This window comes from Nyctereutes procyonoides, unplaced genomic scaffold, assembly GCF_905146905.1.
Source record: "Nyctereutes procyonoides isolate TBG_1078 unplaced genomic scaffold, NYPRO_anot_genome, whole genome shotgun sequence".
Taxonomy (NCBI): Eukaryota; Metazoa; Chordata; class Mammalia; order Carnivora; family Canidae; genus Nyctereutes; species Nyctereutes procyonoides.
The window spans coordinates 15,811,291-15,833,428 of record NW_026575020.1 but is presented as its reverse complement, the minus strand read 5'-3'; the positions used below and the strand labels follow the sequence as shown (position 1 = coordinate 15,833,428).

The following is a 22,138-nucleotide window of genomic DNA, read 5'->3' as shown; positions in this document are numbered from 1 at the left end:
CTAAAGATCCCTGAGGCCAATGGGTCAGCTCTTTACCAAGCCTCTTTTGGTCCTCCCCAAACGCCACTCATTTTAGTAATTCAACCAACCATCTTATAACCTTCCCAGGGAGCTTGGAAGGCAATCCTCTCATCTCAGCTAAAAAGCCCCTCCTACAAGATACCCTGCCCCTACCACCTTTCTTAGAGTTCATTTTCCAGGCAGGCAGCACTCTACATAGCATTTAGCTGCAAACTTAGCTAAGCCAGCCAAGTGAGAGGTGCCAATCACTCCTCAGTCCCTCTCCCCTCCAGCCTATGAGCCACCAGCCCCCCAGCCTCCAAAAGGGATGACATCTAATTTCCAAAATTACAAATTTAACTAGTACATCATCCCTCCAACTCAGTTATCTCTCAGTTGAGTGAGAAAGCCATGCAGGTTAGCCCTCCCTGTACAAAAAAAAAAAAAAAAATACAAATATCCCAGGTTCTTTTTGAGAACTATAAACCTGTGCAACCTTATGAACCAGAAGTGTCCCCCCACCCAGAGGAGGGCAAGGAAGGCCTACAGAGAACATATACCTTAGAAATGAGCTCATCATGATTGGCCAAGTGGGCTCTGCAGTGAATGCAGCTGTAGGTCCGGTGGCAGGAGGGCAGATATGCCTGGAAAGTCTTGGATCTTGTCATCTTCACCATTGGCGCCGCTGATTGTGGGGTGAACTCTGGAGTGGCCCAGGAGGCACTCCCACAGGATGGATCGCACGGGAAACACCGAAAGACACAGGTAAAGGCCGTGGTTTGGCAGGGGGTAGGTGTGGGGCAGGCTCCACACACTGGTGATGTCTTCAGAGGAAGGACCCTCAAGCAGAGGTCTAGGGCTGGTTCTCAGCAGCCTGCAGTACCAAGATAAGGGGAATATCATTAGTTGATGGAACAGGACTTCCTGCAAAGCAAGTAGAGTCCAACTACCACCCGACAGAGACGGCAACATTTACAGGAAGAAATGACTCCTTCTCTGTTTCTTACCATCATTGCCAAGATGTCCAATTATTAGAATGAAACTACTGAAGATCCCAGTGTTGCTGCTTTTCTAGAGTTGGAGATCAATATCAACCCAAGGTTCTCAGCAGTTACCCTAGGTACCCTCAACCAACATTTCGAAACTGGCATGATCACTATTCTTAGGGAACCTTAGAAAAGGCCAGGATTAAGGATATGCCACCTGTAGCCCCAGGGAGAAGACTCCTAAGAAGCCTCTTCTTCTGAGCCAACCAAGAAAAGGGACTAAATGAAAAGGAAAAGTTTAGCCTCTACAAAATCATTATATCAACAGGCATGTATTTCTTTTTTTTTTCTTAAAGATTTTATTTAATTATTCATGATAGTCACACAGAGAGAGACAGAGAGGCAGAGTCACAGGCAGAGGGAGAAGCAGGCTCCATGCACCGGGAGCCCGACGTGGGATTCAATCCCGGGTCTCCAGGATCGCGCCCTGGGCCAAAGGCAGGCGCCAAACCGCTGCGCCACCCAGGGATCCCCAGGCATGTATTTCTAATCAATCTCCAGATGCCAGGAGTCTTCCAACACTTAAAACCACCACCTACAGAGGCCACAAACCTCACACTACCCTTTGCTTGAGACTAAGCCTGATACAAAGGTTCCCAACCAGCAAGGTCCCTCACAGTTAGCAAGCTCTTTTGGGATAAATTATTTCCTTTGCCATACCTTGCCCAGAAATAGATGCTTAGTACTTTTTTGTTTGAAAAGAAAGCAAGCAAATGAATGAAACAAATGGCATACTCAGACTTCTGCAACCAAAATTCACAAGGACAGTGAATTTTACCAGAATTTCTCCTCAATCCTCAAAGTTTCCATTAGTCATCCCATAGCACCAAACAGCTCTCCTGCCATTGCCTCAGTAATTTTATTCTATTGAGCACCAGGGCACTGAGAAAGTGGGTGGTTTCCAGACTATGTCCAAATAAAGGTCTGAGGGCAAAGCCCCAAGGTCCAGTACATACTCTGCTTCTCTGGCTCCCCCCCCCCACTTGAAGCTTCTGGGCCTGCCTATTCCCTGAGCTTCACTAATAGGAATGGTGTTCCCACTTGCCTACCTCCCAGGAGAGTCACACTGTTAATTAATGCCTGCATCATGCTTTGAAGATAAAATTATTTAGAGAGATGGGGGAGGAAGACAAACAAAATCAGATCTTCCTTGCTGGATTATGTCTGGGATCCATCTGGATGTTTAGAGAAAGCTGCAAATCATAGTTCTCTTTTTCCTCTAAACCTTACTAACCAAATTTTCCCAAATGGATGCTGACATCTTTCCTACCATAGCAGTCACTGAAAGTACTGTATCCCTGGGTCTCTGTACATCTTCCTGAGTTGCCAACAGCACTGGCCAGCTCTAGACTGAAGGACAACAGTGGTCACACTACTCTTACACTGCATGTCCCTTTGTGCAGTCCTGAGCCACAGAGCACTCCACGCTCAGGGTGACCAATTACACATAAGATGTCCAACTGCTAAAGGGATTCAGACAAGAGCCCAGGCATAGTGTCTTCCCTACTTGATCCACCCACCACTATTTTTAAAGATGTGAAATCAGGTGAAACTGAGCATTACAGAAGTACTTGGAAGAATATGGAGGTGAGAATTAGTTTCCCCAGCTTTTCCTGGGAGTTAGGCCTGGCCATAACAGGAGATGAGGAAGGAAGACACATGACCCCTTAGATCCAGAGCCCCTCCTTCTCACCCTGGACATCCTCTGATAGTAGGTAAGATGAATGAGGTCAAAACAAAAACCCATGGTCAATCAATGGTGTTGGGTGTTCAGGGTGTTGAGGTGTTACAGGTGGTAGAAAGAGCCAAGCATCCTGCTTGAGGTTTCCTGAAATACCCTTGAACTTTCCAATACCCCTGTTTTGCTCTCAGGAAGGGCAATATCTCCAGGAAAGGAAGGGGTGGTAGGTCAGGGTAAGGACTAGGAAAGACAGGCAGCAAAATGAGCTGGAGGCTTGCCTCAGGCCAGCTTCTGAAGTCCACACAGCTTTAGCTGCCCAGTGGGGAGCACTCAGAGCACGGGTCCCATCAGTCTTATACAAACACTGAAGAAAGAAAAGGAAACAATGAGCCCTGGCTGCCAGTCTGGGTTTACAGAATAGCCACAGAGTCTGTTTTCTTATACATGCAGACAGCTTCTAAATTATGCATTTCCCCAGAGTAGAATTATTTCTTCTCTCACTTCTCTTCTGTAGGGGCGGGAAAAAGAAGTTTGCAGGCTGGCAGGGGTTTCTGGTTATGCTCAGCTTCAAATCCAAATTCCAAAACTTGTTCAAAGCTACCTTCTGAGGAATAAGCATTTATAGTCTGTACTAAATGTGAACATGTCACACACAAACACGTACCCATGTACACATTTATCAAACACCATAGCTCTGAACTTTAGACAAGAGAAAAATTGACCCCATAAGCAATGTCCCAGGCTCCTTGGTACTAGAGAAACCCCATAGTGCCTAAGGAGCCGCATAAGACTTTGCTGTTTCAGGATCACTCTGCTCTTCTCCCTCTTTAACAGGAATTTACAGGCATCCAAAAGGTGACTCTTTTCCAAAAAAGCAAGGAAAGAACAAGTGGCTTGTTGAAATATGCATCTCATCCAACCGCTACAGGGCAAGCTGGAAGCAGTGAGAGGAGTAAATAGAAAGCACGCTGAAGCAGAATCAAGAGAGGGTCCTTGTGCCTGAGAGAGAGAGTAGGTTGTCACAGAAAAGAGGTAACAGCTGAAATATAATCACCTATTATTGTCTTCTTCCCTCCTGAGGGAAAATTTTAAAAGCTGCTTCTTTGGGTCAATTCTCAGAAAGAGGGTAAAAATCGATGGTTTCTTTCTTTCTTTCTTTCTAAATTTTTTTAAAGATTTGAGAGAGAGGAAGCTCATGAGCAGGGGGAGAAGCAGGGGGAGAGGGACAAGCAGACTCCCTGCTGAGCAGACCCTGAAATGAAGACCTGAGCTGAAGAAGTCAGATGCTTAACCAACTGAGCCACTCAGTTGCCCTGAATTTTTTTCTTTAAAAGAAAAAATTAAGGGTATAGGGCTGCAGAACTCACATTTTGATTTTTGGACCTTGGTACTTGTAATAGGGCCATAGCTCCATGGGGCTTCATAAGTACAACCCATAGAGTCCAACAAACTGTGGAGTCCAAATTGATTTCCAACAATAATCAAACAAACTTGATATTTAGAAAGCCTTGGGGCATATGTACAAATTAAACACCATTTTAAGTGAAGCAATAATCCATCACAGTGGAAATTAAAGGAAGATTTGCTACCACCCCCAGCTGGCTCCTGCTGATCAGCATTGAAAGAAAAGATGTGAACTATTATGATTAAAAACAAAGGCCTCAGATATCTTACTTTGAGAGCCAAAGGCATAGGAAGCACACAGCAAACCTGGCTGTCCCACCTGATGGACCTTTTCCACGAAGAGCTGTAAAGGCAGCTGAAACTTAAAAGAGAAAGTTCTGAGTGTCCCCAGGATGGAGGGTTAGGAGGTACATATTCTCCAGGTAAGCCATGAAGGGACTCAATGAATGAGGGAAGGTAGAACTCAGAAGGCAGAACTCACTAGAGGAAGTAACACCTCCAGCCACAGGAGGGGACCATCCCATTGTTGTTTTTGTCAGGTGTTTTGGTAGAGGATGAGCCAAGACTGCTTGGAAAAAAAGTGGCCCATGGGATCACAAACCACCTCTACTCCATTCTAGCTCAGTGACCTCTGGCAAGTTGCTCAACCACTGGACCCTCAGCTCCCCCAACTGATACCAACACACACAGGGTTATAAGCAGCAAATGAGATTATGTCAGAGTACATACATGCTGGCATGCAACACACATGAGAATTATAGTTATTATTACTCTTAGTGATCAATTAAAAAAAAAAAAAAGATGCTGCTGCTTAAAAAAAGAAGAGGAGGCCTGAGTTACATTGTCACTTCCATGAGGACACTCTAGCTTGTCCTCAGGCACCAAAGGAGATGGTACTATTGGGATGATGTCTCTCCAAACCTAGACTTCTCATCTCAAGATGAGACAAAGAGATGATGACACTGGAGGAACCATAGGAGTGTTTCCATAATTGCTATTGAGGTCCTTCTAAGCGGTGGCTTCCTCAGTGGCCATACTCCCTACAGGCCCTAAAGAAGTACAAAGAACACAACATCTCTGATTTACACAGCCCTATCAGGCTTCTTCTGAGCCTCTTTCCCCCCTTAAATCCACTCTCTGCAGTTCAACCAGTTACCTATTAAAAAAGCAGATTTAACCATGACCACTCTGATGGCCTTCAGAAAGACAATAGTGGGTAGTGGTTTAGAAGATGGGTTCTAGAATCTTATTCAAGGTTTTCAAATCTCAGTTTTATCCTATACAAGCTGTGTGACCATGGGCAAGTTTACTTAACCTCTCTGGACCATGATTTCCTCATTAGAAAATAATATCAACCTCATAAAGCTCTGTGAGGATTAGCTAAGCTAATACCCACATGTGCACCTGCATATAGTAAGTACACAGTAAGTTCCAGGTGTGTACTACCACTGACAGCCATCTACCACTGACACAAATTGCTTCAGACTCATCTTTACCACTTCATTCTCTATACTGCTATCTTTTAAACTGACACTTAAGGGTCTACCTTGTGTCAGGGACTCTAAGCGCTCAGATTTGGCAACCAAACTCCTTTAGTATCCCCTAAAAGACCATGCTTATATTTCACCCTTCCAGTTTTGTTGATACCATTCCCTTGGCCTGATGCATTCTTCCTACCTGTCCTCGCTAGGCCCTTAAACTTGCCCATTAGCTCAGGGATGCCTGGGTGGCTCAGTCAATTAAGCATCTGCCTTTGATCAGGTCCTTGGATAGAGCCTCACATCGGGCTCCCTACTCAGCCGGGAGCCTGCTTCTCCCTCTCCCTCTTCCTGCCACTTCCCCAGCTTGTTCTCTCTGTCAAGTAAAGAAATAAAATCTTTAAAAAAAAAAGAAAAAAAGGCTCCACTCAAATGCCCTTTAACATGGGGCTTACTAGTCCTTCCCCTGGGCTCACTTCTATCTTAACACTTATCCTATCAAAACTAAAATTATCCTTTTCTGACTCTGGATCCTCTACTAGAGGTAAGCTCCAAGAGTAGGGACCACATTCTTGTACTGCCTGGCCTCAGCAGCACAGAACACACAGTAGCAGCCATTACTGCCTCCCTCTGCCTCCCATCAGGCTGCTGACTAGACCAGTTCACCAACCCATGTGGTAGCAGACGTGACTGAAGTCCTTCCCTTCCCCCTCCAAGTAATGAGGTAGGAAACAAAGTTACTCTGGGTCCCCAGGGCCCATGAAATATTCTTCTCCTCTGAAAGAAATATTATTCTCATTCAGATCCTGTGCAGAGATGCCCAGAACTATGGTTCTTCTGGGCTATAGGAGATTTCTAAGTCCTGGGTATTAATCAGAGGCCTGTCATTGACCTCCAGGTCCATTCTTTGCCTTTGTGGGGAGGCTAGGTTAAATATATACATGTATCGAGAAAGACAGAAGTCAAGTTCTAGTTGGAGGCAAAAAACGGTGGCAGTGGAAAAGGACCAGGTGCGCCATTTCTAGGACTGGGAGACAGAAAAAATAAACTGTGGGATAGAAGGCTTCTATCCCAGGAGGAAGGTCCTCCTTCCCAACTCCTAATCTCACCAGAATCCTGAACCCAGACCCAAGAGTGGAGAAACCCAGTTTCCCTGGACCATCAAATAAGTGGCTGGAAGTGTAGTCCACTGGTGAGGGATTATAGGGTTTAGAGGCCAAAGGACTTGGATCTAGTCTCATTTTCTCTCACTGGCTGCATCACCACTGGGCAAGTTGCCTGAAAAGGAATAACAACAGTGCCTACCTCATGGAGGAGATAAAGGAATCAAATGAGATACTGCAAGTGAAGCATTCAGCATAGCACCTGGCACCTGAGTTAACATTCAAGAACCTTGATTAGCTATAATCGTCCTTACCAGCAAGGGAAAAAAAGCACGGGAACTGTTTCTATTCACAGGACTCAAAAGAGCAGTGTTCCTATCTCCCTCGTTGACTCATGGTGGTTAGAGGGTTAGGGCCTACAGTGATCCACTTAAAGGTACACTGGTTTAAGCTTAGCTGGGGATCTGAAATTATTGCTATATCATTCCAAACAATGAACCACGCCATCATGTAACATAGTAGAAAAGTTACCTCTGCAGCCCACACTGACTCAACTCCTCCCAGGATGGGGCCACCACTAAAAACTTCACTGAAATACCCCTATTATAACTACTCTGGAGCTGACCAGCAAGACACACAAGATCAGGGTCATCATTTCATAGTTACCTACTGTGTATAGCACCGGACCCAGGTGGTACTTCAAATTCATCCAGATGATAATAAAAGCCAGCTTGGATATTCAAGGAACCACGGTCTTTCATAAACAAAGCCAACCATTCATCTCTACCCTGGACACAGGGCCTAGTCTTGATTTCACAGGGATTATCTATCAGATGATAATCCTACATGATCGCTAGGATTCCTTCGGACCTTAAAATCCTGATTCCATGTTGTGATGATGTCTCTGCCAGCCGAATCCTGCCCCAGAGTACAGTATCCATCCAACATCCTTCATTGTGGTAAGACCTTGGTTTCAGCGAGGTCACAGAACATGTCAGTCATGCAGAGTCCACTCAGAAATGGCTGCTGGACGGTGCCTTTGCAACATCTGTTAGCAGAGCAATAGATTACCACATGGACCTTAGTTCAGCCTGGGGAGGTCCCACATGAGGACTGCATCTGTTAGAACATCTGCATAGAAGAGGTTCTTCCCCTTAAACATCCTGACACTTGCATGTAATTCACTAGATATCATACGTAACTGTTACTAGCTGGCTCTGAAGAGATCAGATATTACTTTGGGTTGTTTCTACATTTCCTTAAAAAGAAAAATAGGTAAAAAGCACAAACGATCTGTCTGAAGATTCATTACCAAGGACGCTTGGTTAAAGTTCATCAATGACTTCCTTCTGTTTTTGATATAACTCCCAACTCCAAAGAGAACTTAAGGTAACTTACAAAAACATAAATGATACTTTAAAATAAAGAAATTAGGGTAAGAAAAATGTAAGAACACAAACAGTCAGGACAGAGAAATGCATGCTTTAAGTTGCGAAATATTAATCGAATTTCTATTGCATATTTGCGTTGAACTCCCCAGTAAGCAAAGCAGAAAAGAAAATATCGGTAGTTATAAGGTTCATAATTCCTATAAATCTTGGTTATTCAAGCTACAGATTTTCTAAGACATTTCTCCTATGCATGATTGCAGAGGAGATGATGAGCAGTGAACCCAATAGACAAGACCTTCAGCACACACCAATAATTCCTACCATAAAACTCTTACAAGTCTGTTTCTTAGAGGTCCCTCCATGAAAATGCACGGCATAACAGTTAACACCAAAGGGCAATTCAGTAAAAGGGATTCTACATGGGGATCAAATCAAGACAGCCCAAGACCATGACTTTCTGATGATCTGGCTTTATCCAGTGATATAGATTCTCCAGAGGAATGGAAGAGCTACAGAACCTTCTGGCAAAGCTCCATGAATATCATTTATCACAACCAGGCTTTTAAGTTACAAAAACATGGGCAGCCTCCAACATGCCAAGTCCCAATACTAATACTTTTGAATGCTAACACTATTTGGCCTTAGTGTTGTATTCAGTTAGCTCTCTTGTGGCTGCTTCAGCCTGCTTTTTCCGTTAAACACTCCCCTTCTGCCTCTTCAAGCCTCTCCTGCCTCTTCTCTCTCTCTGAGCCTCAATGTCCCTGGCTGCTCTTCCTTCCTTCCTCCCTCTCCTTTGAAGTGCTTCCATCATGTGCCTGACTGCCTGTTCCCCATGATGAGCACATTCCCATCCACACCCAAGTCTTCTAAACCTCTGCCTCCTTCTCCTGAAACCTGGATCCCTTTCTAAAAGATGTCTCTAACTGGCTTCTAGGAAGGCACTTCACACCAAATGCATCCAAAGCCAGCACCATCTTTCCCCTTCCCCTGGCTCCTACCACCTATACTCTAATTCTGTTCCTTTCTCCTAAAGGCCCAGTTGCCAAAGCAGGAACAACCCTTTATTCTCTCTCCCTTCTATGTCACACTCCATCAGTGCCCTAGACCGTTGGTTCTGGCTCTGTAATCCAGTCTCCCATATCCATCTTCACACCTGGATGTGTGTAAACCCTACCCTCCCCCTCATCCTGAATTCATGTGACAACTTCCTAAACTGGTCTCCCTGACTCAGCTTTTACCTCTCCAGCCCATTCTAGAATTCTATTTATACAATACTCTGATCACATCTCTCATGTTTCAAAACCTCCAGTGGTTTCCTAGCAGCCTATAGGAAAAGGTCCAACCCCTCAGATGGCACCAAGAAACGGGGCTGATTCTCCTTATCTTCACCATCACCTTCCCAGCTCACTCTAAACCTGTTTCCCCAGTAGACCGACCTCGTTCACTCACTACCTTTTCCTAAGTTGGTTCAGCCTGCTGCAAAGCCTTAACCTATCTTTACTGCCTGGTAGATGCCTGCTCATCCCTTAATACCCAAATAAGACCCTAAGAAGAGGTGGGAGCCCCCTTTTTCCAGCATGCAAGAAATTCTTTTCTCCTGAATGGTGCTCCATCACATTGTTCACACATCTGTCTCCCACACTGGGAGCCTCCTGCAGCTCAAGTCCAGTCTTTAACACTCCTTGGCTTCCCCAGGACTCCCAGTCTTGGGCACATCAGAGTTTTTTTTTTTTTTTTTAATCCCTCCAGAGTCTTGATAAATGGTAATTAACTGAGTAAAATGAGTGACCTTCAGTGAAACTGTGCACCCTATAAAGCTGATATTTTTAATCTTAAACACTATCCAGTACATTTAAAATATCTAATTCTGGCGACTACGTGGGACTCACACACCATTAATGCTCCACAAAGTTAAAAAGCCAGCAAACTCTTGTGACGTTAACTCGCTTGGGCTGGCAAATGGAGCACAGTACTCACTCGGTACTGTAGAGCCAAAGCTCTGAGATGACACACAACAAGACCCTCTGGTGATTTTTACTTGGGTGCTGTCTGATGGCAGAGACATTTCCCATTCCACCTTCACACCATCTGTGTGCCACCCAGGGTAGCCTCCTCCCACGAGACCCCAGACTGGCACTGACTTCTGACTCCTGGAGAAACCCTTGGACTTCCAACCCAGGAAGCTTCTTTCTCCCAGGGTGGGACCCTGCCCTCAGACCCCCCAGGGCAGTCTGAGTATGAGAAAAATGAAGTGTCAGATTTGGTTCCGGCCAGCAAGGAAAGGGGTGCCTCGATGCTGCCTCTCTATTCCACATGTAAAAAGCCACATTTGCTCTTTTCCTCCAGCCCCCAGAGCTGCCGCCCTCAGGATCAGTACTTTGTTTTGTGTTTGGCCATGCTCAGAGAAGATAATACCTGGTTAAAACCAAACAAATACATTTTTCTCATGATCTGGAATCCAAAAGGGACTGGCTCCATTTGTCTGTCCCCCAGACCAGGCTACTCTTGAACTACAATGTAAAACAGTCATTTAGAAGATCTATCAAGGAAACAACATTTTGGAAAGTAGGGTGAGCAATGCAGCCCATCTTTAGAAGTTAGTTCACCAGGGAACCCTCCCCTTAGCCTCCACCAATGGTTCCTCTTCCACAGGCATGCAGAGCATTCTTCACAGCTGCAATTGTACTTTTGCTGAGATTATTTGATTGTCATCTGTATCTCACACTCTCTCAAAGATCAAATATTATTTACTGAATAAACAAATGTCTTTGGACCCTGGGCATTGTGTGACCTTGATTTCTCTTTAACTGCTGCTCCCTCAGGGCACAGCTGGGTTCCCAATTAGTTACAAACCATCCATCCCAAATCTGCCAATACAATTCTGTTGTTCAGCTGTCAGCATGCCTTTGGCATCCTCACTTTATTTTTTTTAAATTTTTATTTATTTATGATAGCCACACACACACAGAGAGAGAAAGAGAGAGAGGCAGAGACATAGGCAGAGGGAGAAGCAGGCTCCAAGCACCGGGAGCCCGACGTGGGACTCGATCCCGGGTCTCCAGGACCACGCCCTGGGCCAAAGGCAGGCGCCAAACCACTGCGCCACCCAGGGATCCCCTGCATCCTCACTTTAATCTCCTGATTCAAATAAATCCAAAATTCTAGACTCTGACATCTGTGGCTGGGCTCCCCGCCTTTTCACAATTGGAAGTTGGAAATTGAACTTAAAACTCAAGAGAAAAAAAAGGGCAGAAGCTCTTTCAAAAGGATGCCTGCATGTCTAAAGTCCCAAGTCCCAACCACCAGCTCGAAGATGGATGTATTTTGTCCTGACAATTATTAAACTATCACCTAGTATTGCCATCTCATGAAGAAGAAAAGGAGTAGGGTGGGAGAGAAAGACTGGTTCTGGAGCAGATTTCTGGACTTCTCCTGCTATGGGATTTTAGTAAAAATTATAGCTTCTATTCCTTTTAGGCATGGCACACACATCAAGGGGCATCATGCACACTGCCAGTGCAGCTTTTTCATATAATTTAAGAAACATCCACAAAGCTAGTTGTTTATGGGTCAGTCTTCCCACTAGATTGTAAGCCATTCTTGACCAAAGACCACACCTGGTTAATCATCCTTCATACCCAGGCCAAAGCCCAGCTTGCTCTAAGAGCTCAGAAAGGTTGGTTGAAGAAATGCAGAAGGTGGGGGGAGGAGGTAGAGAGGAGTCATCTGAGGCCCTGCAGCAAAGTGTCAGTAAGCCTTCAGAACTCTACAGTTTATTAATTTCCTATTATGGTCCCATGAGGGACCAAGTACTTGACACGCATTATCTCAATTAATCCTCATAAAAACCCAGGGAGGCAGGCATTATTATGATTACCCTTATTTGAAAGATGAGGAGAAAGCACAAGAAGCTAAACAATTTGCCCAAGATCACTCCACTAGAAAGTACCCGAACCAGCATTTGAATCCTGGGACAACCTTCTACCCACCATGGATCCCTCAACCCAGATGAGTCTGAGAAGAGTCTGAAGATGGACATCCTTGGTCCTTGAGCCCTTTAAAGCAACAAGCAGATTATCTTCCAGAGGAAGACTAAATCAACAAACAAAAGTGTCAAATTCTCATAAAACATCTTCAAACTCTCAGGATCAGTTCACTGCTTCAACTTTTAATTATAGAAACGCGAGAAAACAAAAATGAAAGAAGGGAATAACCTCAACCAGAAGATAGGACAACACATTTGGCACAAGAAAAAGCTAGTTTTCAGTTCCTGTCGCATTTTCCTGCTAAGAGGTTTTTAGCTTTAAGGCTGCAGTCATATTAATTTTTCCCTCAAATTCTACAGGAAACAAACTAAGCCATAAGTAAAACTAACCAAAAGCCCTATTTAATTTGCATTTATAAATAATATACATGTTTATACCATTAATACAACAAATACTGAAAGAATTCATTTCTACTTTATGGTCCATCTGGCCAAGAATCAATTTAGAATTTAGGGAGGGACCCCCAAAAGACAAAAGGCCAAAGTAGCAAAAGAAGAGATAAACAGGAGGCAAATATAATGGATGACATATGCAGGAGCGATACAAACAAGAGAAGAAAAGGAAGTGGCAAAAATACAGTGAGGGAAAGGAGGCCAAAGGTCAAAGATGCTTAGTAGTTGGTTTCTGCTAAGGCGATCAGCCTCAGGGATTTCCAGACCTCAGACATGTATGGGTGGGCTACATCAGAAAAACTTGGGAATTTTTTTTTTGGGGGGGGGGGTATTATTTGCTTTCTTTTATTTATTTATTTATTTATTTCTTATTTATTTGCTTTCTTTTATTAGATTCCCTATCCTGAACATTCTGATGTTGTAGGCCTTTGGTGGGACTAGAAGTTCTTATACATAGGAGCCAGGTTTGAGACTGCCTATTATCTGTTTCAGAGTTCTGTGAATGGAAGCAACAGTACATTTCTATGGAATTACTCTAAACTGTAGCAATGGTGGGGTGCCTGGCTGGCTCAAAAGAGCATGCAACTCTTGATCCTGAGGTCATGAGTATAAGCCCTATGTTGGATGTAGAGATTGTTTAAAAAACAAAGTTTTGGAAAAAAATAATTGTAGCAATAGTAGCCCAAGCAAAATCCCAATGTTCTCCTTCCAATATCTCACGTGCCTACTGAACATTCCCCATACAGTACCACTTAGGTTCACACTTTCAGCCCTTGCACACACTCTTCCCCCTGGAGCATTTCTGCATGTTTAAATCCTCATCATTCTTCACAGCCACATCTCCAAAATGCCTACCCTTCTTTCTGTGTCTCCATAAGGACTATAAACTCTTTGTACCTTTATGCTCTGGTTATTGACACATATTCCTTAATCACTCCTATTTGAGTATATGCATAGGGGCAGGGGCCCTATCTTAATCCATCTTTATCTCCCAAAGGTCTTATATATTATCTGTTGAATTATTATTAGCCAGGAAAATAAAGCAAAACCAAAGGTTCATTTTCAGCCGTAGGGCAGAGGTTCCTCTTCTGTAGCTCAAAATAGGAATCAAAATTTTACTGACTCAGGCAGGATGTGCTCCATCCAAGTCTATCCTCTCTTGCCCCAGGTACTCACAACCAAAACAGCATGGGAAAACAAAACAAATCATTAGGAAAGTCAATATTTCCTATGATTAAATTTCTTATCAGATAAAATAATGCCATTTTCTTCAGTAGAACCAAACTGAGCTACTGTTCACACCCAGCCAGAAGACCTTGTTTGAGCCTCAGTAGCACCTATCTCCCATCTGGATACCAAACCTTCCCCTTCTAACAAGAAATATAGACAAGAGAACTCCAAACAACAGAAACTAATTTCATTCTGAGCTGGAAATCTAGTTTCAGATCAAAACCACTAAATCTGGACATACCACATTCTCAAGACCACAGGGGAAAGCCATAGCTCAGGAAACAGGAGAGCATAGTGCTGCTGACCCAACCAGGAATGCGAGTGGCAGTGTTTACCTCACTGGCAGAATGTTCCTGTGCCTCATCACAGAGGAGGTAGGCTTTGCCTAGGATCAAGACATTACAGGTTATTTGGGGTTTTATTCATGAGTCGACATTCTTCCAGAATATTGACTTTGTACTCCTACTTCCAGAGAGCCTGGAAACAAAAGGTATGGTTTATAGTCTCTGTTTTGACTTAATTAACTGTCTTAAGCAGGTCCTTTTTGCCTATTCAAGACTCAGTGTTTGTATCTCCAAAATGTAAAATCTGAAATGAGTTTAATACCCAAATAAGCATGTGCCTAATTTTAAAAGAATTATAAATCATTAACCTGAAATTAGAAAAATTAGAAATTACAAGGAAAAAAATGAGGATGAGGGATTTGGCTCTGTGCTTCCTTGCATGCAAAGCAAAGAGAAACATGATCAGTTATCCATTTCCAATTGTCTACAAAGAAATATCATACTGGTTCCTCAGAGAGGCAAAGCGTTTTCTGGCACTCGCTCCTGAAAGCAATTTCTCCTATTAACCACTTAAAGGGGACACTAAGTGAAATTGTAGCTTAAGGCCTCAACATCATCAACCCTTATGAGAAATGTAGTAGAGTTTTAAAGCTGTTTCAGACTGTGCCCCTCCATGAAAGCAAAGGGCAGGACACCAAAGTTCATCTCAGTGAAAATAATCCTGGAGGGGCTGAGGTAATATGGCCCAAAGATGCAGCTTCCAGTCAGCCCAGCTTAATCCAAGGATAAAACTAAGAATGGCCTGAGGAACAGCCAGACAACATATCCTTCCAAAAATTTCCATGACTTCTTCCACAGAGGTGTTAGTAAAAGTTAGGCATCAATTTGTGATTAGATGATTTCTGGGGTTTTTAATTTATTTATTTTAGAGAGAAAGTATGAGGGAAAGGCAGAGGGGGAGAGAGGGAGAGAGGGGGAGAGGGAGAGGATCTCAAGCAGATTCTATGCTGAGCATGGAGCCACATGTTAGGCTAGATCTCACGACTTTGAGATCATGACCTGAGATTAAATCAAGAGTCAGAGGCTTAATCCACTGAGCCACCCAGGCGCCCCTGATTTGATGATTTCTAACTTCCTTTCTAGTTCTGATAGATCTAAGTGACATGTTTGGTCTTCATTTACTGGCACTGATTTAAGATCTTCCTCTTACCACACACTCCCAAATCAACAGATCGGGAATTCCTGCCAAAGAGAGTAGGGAAATCTATTACTATGAGTGTTGTTGTTATTAAAAGCTAACAGCAGGGAGCCTGGGGGGGGCTCAATCTGTTAAGTATGGGACTCTTGGTTTCCACTCAGGTCATGATCTCAGGACTGTGAGATCGAGCCCCATGTCAGGCTAAGCCTCAGCCCCTTGGCCAAGTGTCCTTGAGATTCTCTCCCTCTGCCCCCCCCCACCCCAGCTTGTGCGCGTGCTCTCTCTCTCTCTCTCTCTCTCAAGTAAGTAAATAAACAAATAAAATCTTTTAAAAATAAAACAAATAAAAGCTAACAGCAAGTACTTATGTGTCAGGCTCTGTGCTTGCATTCCTATACATCCTGTCATTTACTCTTCCCATCAATTCTGTGTGATAGTAACTATTAGTCCTATTTTACAAATAAGGAACAGAGATTTAGAGAAAATTTTAGCAAATTGCCCAAGTCACAGAGCTAACTATCCAGACCTTTCTGGTTCCTAGCCCAGGCTCTTAGCCCTTACTTATAGTGTGAGGGATCCCTGGGTGGCTCAGCAGTTTAGCCTGCCTTCGGCCCAGGGCATGATCCTGGAGTCCCAGGATCAAGTCCCACATCGGGCTCCCTGCATGGAGCCTGCCTCTCTCTCTCTCCCCCCTCTCTCTCTTGTGAATAAACAAATAAAATCTTTTTAAAAAATGTGATTACTGATAGAAATGCTTGTCAGAACAGTGAAAACAAAATAAAGCTACTGGGATTGCGAGAGTTGCTTACTGACAACCATAACAAAATGACAAAGGAGCTTTTAGAAATCTATTAAAAAGTATAAAAGGCTGGGGCACCTGGGTGGCTCAGTGGTTGAGCATCTGCCTTTGGCTCAGGGGGTGATCCCGGAATTCTGGGATCGAGTCCCACATCAGACTCCCTGTGAGGAGCCTGTTTCTCCCTCTGCCTATGTCTTTGCCTTCTCTGTGCCTCTCATGAAAAAATAAATAAAATCTTAAAAAAAAAAAGTATGAAAGGGTGAAAAATATTGTGAAAAGCAGAAATCCTGAAATAAATTCCAAGGGAACTCTATCACACTCCAGGAAAAGGGAGAGAAAAATTCTTTTCCTCTTCTCTTCCTGAAAATAAAAGTTATTATTTCCTACTCTTAGAGACTCAAAATCTTGGCTCTCTAGTCATTCATTCATTCCACCAACGGGTAGATATTTATCCAGTGCTACCCGTGCCAGGGACTGTCAGTAGTGAGCGAGACAGAAGCTCCCAAGCTTCCATGGGCCATCGAATAGACAATGTATTTCCAGATGGTATTAACGTGCCTTGAAGAGATTAAGAGAGGTTGAGGGGCAGAGAAGGGAAGACTTGTTCCAGAGGGGCTCTCTGAGACCCAAGTGAGATCCCATCATGTAAACGTCTGGAGAATGGCATTCTGCAAAGGGTAACTACCAAGAGAAAGGCCCAATGACAAAAACAAACACAAACCTTCAACGTTATAGAAACCTGAGGAAAGCTGGTGCAGGTAGAGCAGACTGAAGCAAAATGGACCAGGTAAGGACCTGTAGGAAACGGGGCAAGAGAAGTTGGGGGAAAGGGATAGGCTGTGCAGTGCCTACAGGGAACCAAGGTGGATTATGTCTAAAGGGCAATAGGAAGCCACAGGAAAACTTTAAACAGGGGAGTAGCATAATCCGATTTATTTTAAACCCTCAGGGGGCTATATTCACAAATCCCAGGGAAATTCAAGTAGGTGTGGTCCTTTAAAGATACCAGTCACATCTCTTGTTAAGGAAAAGATCACTGAAAACTATCTACTCTAACAAAATACCTTCAGCCTGCAGGCTCTGGCTTTCCATAATTGGAGGCTAAAATTTTAAAACATGATTCCCTTTCCAGAACTTTATACCCCTTCATGCTAAGGGAATGCAATTGTCAGGGCACCTACTGGTTTTTTTTTTTTTTATAATGTTATCTTTTTTATTATTTTTATTTATTTATGCTAGAGAGAGAGAGAGAGAGGCAGAGACACAGGCAGAGGGAGAAGCGGGCTCCATGCACCGGGAGCCCGACGTGGGATTTGATCCGGGGTCTCCAGGATCGCGCCCTGGGCCAAAGGCAGGCGCCAAAACGCTGCGCCACCCAGGGATCCCTCACCTACTGGTTTGTTGATGGACCCTAGAGAAATGCCAAGATAATTTACAAAGGAAACTGATCCTGATCCTCCATTTCAGTCCCATCTAGACATCTCTTCCCTCTGCTTTTCTATACTAGGATATCCTATCCTTTGCCATCAATTTGTTGCTTTCTTTTTTTATTGTAGCCTCAAAACACTAAACATCCTAAATGTAAGCAGCTGACCAAACTGAACATTAAACAATCCGACAGTGTTCCCATATAAAGCATACTTTTGGCAGGAAGGACCATAGTTTAATTTGAATTTGGAGAGAGTTCTATTTGAAGCTAAATGCAGTTTTGATTAATTTAAGGAAATTTCTTCTACCAACATGTTTAGACACAGTGAGAGGGAAACATCTAACATGTGGATGCATCAGATGTTGTATGTTTGTACTTGAAGGTAAAGATAGAGGTAACTAACAAGATTCACCTGCACACAGGAGCCAAGCTGTCATAAGAACCAGGCCTGAGGTAGGCAAGGTCAGGTGAACTTGTGCCTCTTCTTACTAAACTGTTGACAAACCCTGACTCCCCCATCCTCCAAGAAAAATCACCAGCCTGCCTGCCCTTCCCCCAGGCCACATGGCTTGGAATACTCAGCTATTCAACAACATCAACATTTTCTGCTGACCAACTGTTAATACCCCAGGCATAATAACTATGTCACTGCCTCAAAACTATTAAATTCATTAAAACCATGAAAATTCACATAATCTATGAATAGTACAGCAGACTCATCAACACTACTCACAACCCCAACCCCACGCACCTAAAAACATCCAGCCATACAGAACACTGAACAGCAGCCCTCAAATGGATTGGGCACGGTGGTATGGGAGGGATGGGGGCCTTATAAGCCAACGCTTCACAGCAGCTGAAAGCAAACAATGCTATACCCTTAGACCTATCAAAGTCTAGGCTAGTGTGACTAGCAGATGAATGATCTTGGATTTGCATAGAGTGGGTCACATACATGACTAAGGCTTTACATGCTTCATATCCAGTTAATGCCTTTCATTGTTCATTGCCCAAATTCCCATTAGACCAGGGTTTCTTACTGACCACCTGCATCACACAACCTCATAGTCCACTTATTAAAAATGCACCCCATTGAAAATAAACATCTCCAGAGTGGACTGACAGACCGCAATTCTGAACACTATTCAGGTCATCTTTGTACACATTTAAGTTTGAGGACCTCTGCCCTAGAGCAATGTTTCTTGAACTGTGGGCCATCACCCATTCACCCATTTGGTCAATAAATCAAATTAGCAGCCCATGACCAGCAGTTGGTTTGTTGTTGTTGTTGTTTTAATTAAGAAGAAAAGCTAGAGAGCACACAGCAGGTAACAAGGGTAATTGTTTCCTGGAACTTATCACAGTTGTGAACCTCAGTGCAGTGATATAAAAGGTATTCCTTACTTTGGATCCCACTCAAAGTTTGAAAACCACTCTCCTAGAGGGAAGAAGGAAAACAGTACTCTTGTGCATGATGTTTATTTTCCATTTTCCATCCCTAACAGCAAGTTTTATTTTAATTCAAGCACCAGATAGCAAGACAGGTCCCAGAAATTCTATTACCAAATACTAAACCTATAAGGCAAATAACTCGAGGGGTAGGAACCCAAGGCCCCCACTCTTGCCTGAGACCCTTACCATGGAGCTGGGAATAAGGGATGGTGCCAAAAGGAAGTTTGCACAACTCTCCTCAGGCCAGACCAGTTTCTCAGTAAAGAACTTATAGCCATTCATATCACAGCTCAGAGGAATTAAAATGTTCCACATCAGGGACAAGATTTAGCCTTAGCATAAGTGCTAAGGAAATGAGGAGAGAAACAGAACTCAAGATTCGGCCCACCTTTGCATCCTGTGGCAATGACGAAGTCAAAGCAAAGCCAGGGAGTGATCACCTGACCCTACTGACTACAAGGCCTGGAGTTTTCATAACCAGGAGAGTACTGAAGAACAAACATGTGAGGTCATCTCCCTCCCCAGAGCCAGTGACAGGAGTTACCTTGGGCAAGTCATTTAACTTCTAAACTTCCTAACTTCCTTGCTCTCCCCATGTTCTGTTACTGAATGAGATACAGGGAAGCAATTACCCTGATTGACCAATGCGCTAGGACAGAGGAGCCCATCTTACTGGACCAGAAGAGAGGAACAAGAGAGAGGAAGGGCAAAGAAAAGATAAATAGCTAGATGTCTCATTAGCCTTTAGATTCACCAGAAGCAAGGACTCGCTTAAAAGATCCTCAGGACCCCAAGACAGCAAATTGACAAGGCGGCCAGAAAGCAAAACCTCCAGCAAAGCTAGGGGCAGTTTTGTGTGCCATTCACACCGGTGGGGCTGTGGGAGGGTCTGCTGCTACATGCAACAGAGAAAAACGGAGGACACTCACTCACTTGGCCTTTTAAGCGGTTGTAAGCTGAGAGTGAAGTCAGAAGTGGCAGTCTCCTGGGCTTCGTCCAAAAGAACAGGTGGTTACCCCAACGGGAGAAGAGCCACCACTTGAGTCAAGACACCCAGGAGGTCAGCGGCCAAGGAGGGTGGACTTGAAGCAGTGGGAGGTCGGGGCTGCCCCTTGGCGCCAGGTCCTGGGAGGTGCCCGCTGGAGAGGGCCCTCGGTCCCGTCGGGCAGGAGAGAGTCGGCGCCCACCCCCTTGGCAAGGGCAGCCGGAGGCTCCGGGAAGCGGCCAGGCAGGAACTCGGCTGCGGTTACCTCGGCCCTGGGCCGGCCAACCGCTGCTGGGAGTTTCGAGGGCTGCCAGCACCCCCCCCCCCGCAGCGGGGGCCCCGAGGGCGGCGCCCCGGGACCCAGCGTCACCGAGGACAGAGAGCGTCCGAAGCAACTCCGCCGCCCCCCTCCGCCCCCCGCCCCCGACGGAGCCCGAACCCGCAGAAACTACGCTGAGGAGCCACAGCCACCGGGTGTCCGAGTCCCATCCGCCAAACCACGCGCCCTAGACTCCCCCGGCTCCCCGCACGACTCCCGGGCCGCGACCCGGGGACCCACACCACCCCGGGTGTTTTTTGCAGGAGGCGCCGGGCCCGGCAGTGTTTGTAAACAAACCGGTCACGTGGCTCAGCGGCCCGCCGCCCGCCCCCTAGCGCCCGCAGCCCCCGCGGGGACCCCACGCCGGGCCCCGCCTCGGCCGCGCAGGGCACAGGGCGCCGCGCGCTCCGCGGGCTCCGAGGGCTCCGCGGGCTCCGCGGGCGCCGGGCCGGGGCGACTCCGGGACCCGTGCCCAGCGCCCGCTGCCCGGCGCCCGCGCTGACAGCGCGCCCCACGCCCACGCGCGCCCGGCCCGCGCCGCGCTCCGGGTTCGCTTACCCGGCCGCAGGCGGCCCCGTCCGGCCAGTGCAGGGCTCGGCTCCGCCGGGGTGCGCAGCAGCAGCGGACCGCCCGGCTGGCTCCCGGGCTCCGGGCGCGCTCTTAAAGCCACAGTCTCCGCCGCGGCCGCCGCCGCCACTCCGCATCCCTCCGGGTCGGGGCCGGGGGCTGCCGGGTGACGGACGCGCCCCCGCGCCTATCCCCTCGCCTCGGCACCTAGCAACACGTCGCGGGTTGGCTCGGCACGGCCGCAGCCCATCCGCCCCGAGCCAATCAGCGAAGGACGGAACTCCGCCCCCCGCTTCCCCAGCCTCCCACCCCCCACCCCTCTGCCCCGGCCGGGCTGGGGTGCGGGGAGTGCGGCGAGCGCCGGGTCTGGCCCGCCGCGGCTCGTGCTCCTCCTGCCGTGCCAGGCTAAGCTGGGCCACTGGCCGAGGAGCAGAGAGACGGATGGGGACGGTTGGCTTTCAGTGCCTGGAAGGAGACCGTTTATTTGCGCTTGGGTTTTGTCCCCAGGTCAAGGCCGGGATTCCTAGAACCTAGGGTTAGGAGTGGGGAGACTGCATAGTACTTGTAGGGCCAAGACAGTAACTCCCTCCTTGCACCTTAGCCATTCCTGACTCAGAGCCTAAGTTACCTGAAGAGGTCCCCAGGACCCGGGCCAGTTGAATTTAACTAGATAATGCCAAACGAGCCCAGGCCCTAGTCAGAAGCAAGTCAGGGAAGTCTCCACTTCCCTCGGTTCTGCCAGTAATTCCAACCAGCTAAAAGTAGGAAAGATGTAGTAGGGGAACTGGAAGGCGCCCAGCCTCCTATTGCTGCTGGTTTTCCAAGTTTTCTGAAGGGTAATGTGGATGGTTAGCCTACAAAAGTAGGATGGTCAGTGACCAGAAGGGAGAAGCCCACGTTCTGGATCAGTGCTTTTCAAGAAAGAGAAGGTTAAAAAATAAGCCCAGGTAGTCAGGAAATCCAGGAAGGCACCAGGTGGGTGGAGTGGGCAGTGTCCCTGTAGTAAAACAAGTCAGATTGAGATGAGAAAGAATGCCCGCAGGGGTGAGGGGAAGAGAGGGGCCCAGCCCTTTCACATCACCACCAAGGTTCTGCAGTTCCTCAGAGCTGTAGGAAACCCCATGTTTTATTGAGCAGCTCTCGGGATGTGAGATGCACCTGGAGATGCAGCTGACTCCACCTCCTTCCATATACTGGTTTGCACAGAAGCTGAGAATTGTTACTGGGGTAGTAGATCCCCAGGTGACTCTAACTTCACCTGCAAGTCTATCCAGCTGTCTTTTTTTTTTAAATTAATTTATTTATTTATGATAGTCACAGAGAGAGAGAGAGAG

General features: G+C 46.0%; 1 protein-coding gene across 8 annotated transcripts in view; it reads right to left on the bottom strand.

Annotated features, from left to right (window-relative positions):
- YPEL2 (yippee like 2) overlaps window positions 1–20,996 on the bottom strand; it is a 63,211-nt gene extending 42,215 nt beyond the window's left edge. The window contains exons 1-3 of one of the 8 annotated variants that reach the window (XM_055332715.1): window positions 20,796–20,996; window positions 7,583–7,760; window positions 561–874 (exon numbers count right to left, since the gene is read on the bottom strand). In XM_055332715.1, coding sequence (XP_055188690.1) covers window positions 561–677 — 117 coding nt within the window. In that variant the 5' untranslated portion in view covers window positions 678–874; window positions 7,583–7,760; window positions 20,796–20,996. The other 7 variants (XM_055332730.1, XM_055332722.1, XM_055332699.1 and 4 more) reach the window with 7 other exon arrangements.
- Between the last annotated feature and the right edge of the window lie 1,142 nt (window positions 20,997–22,138).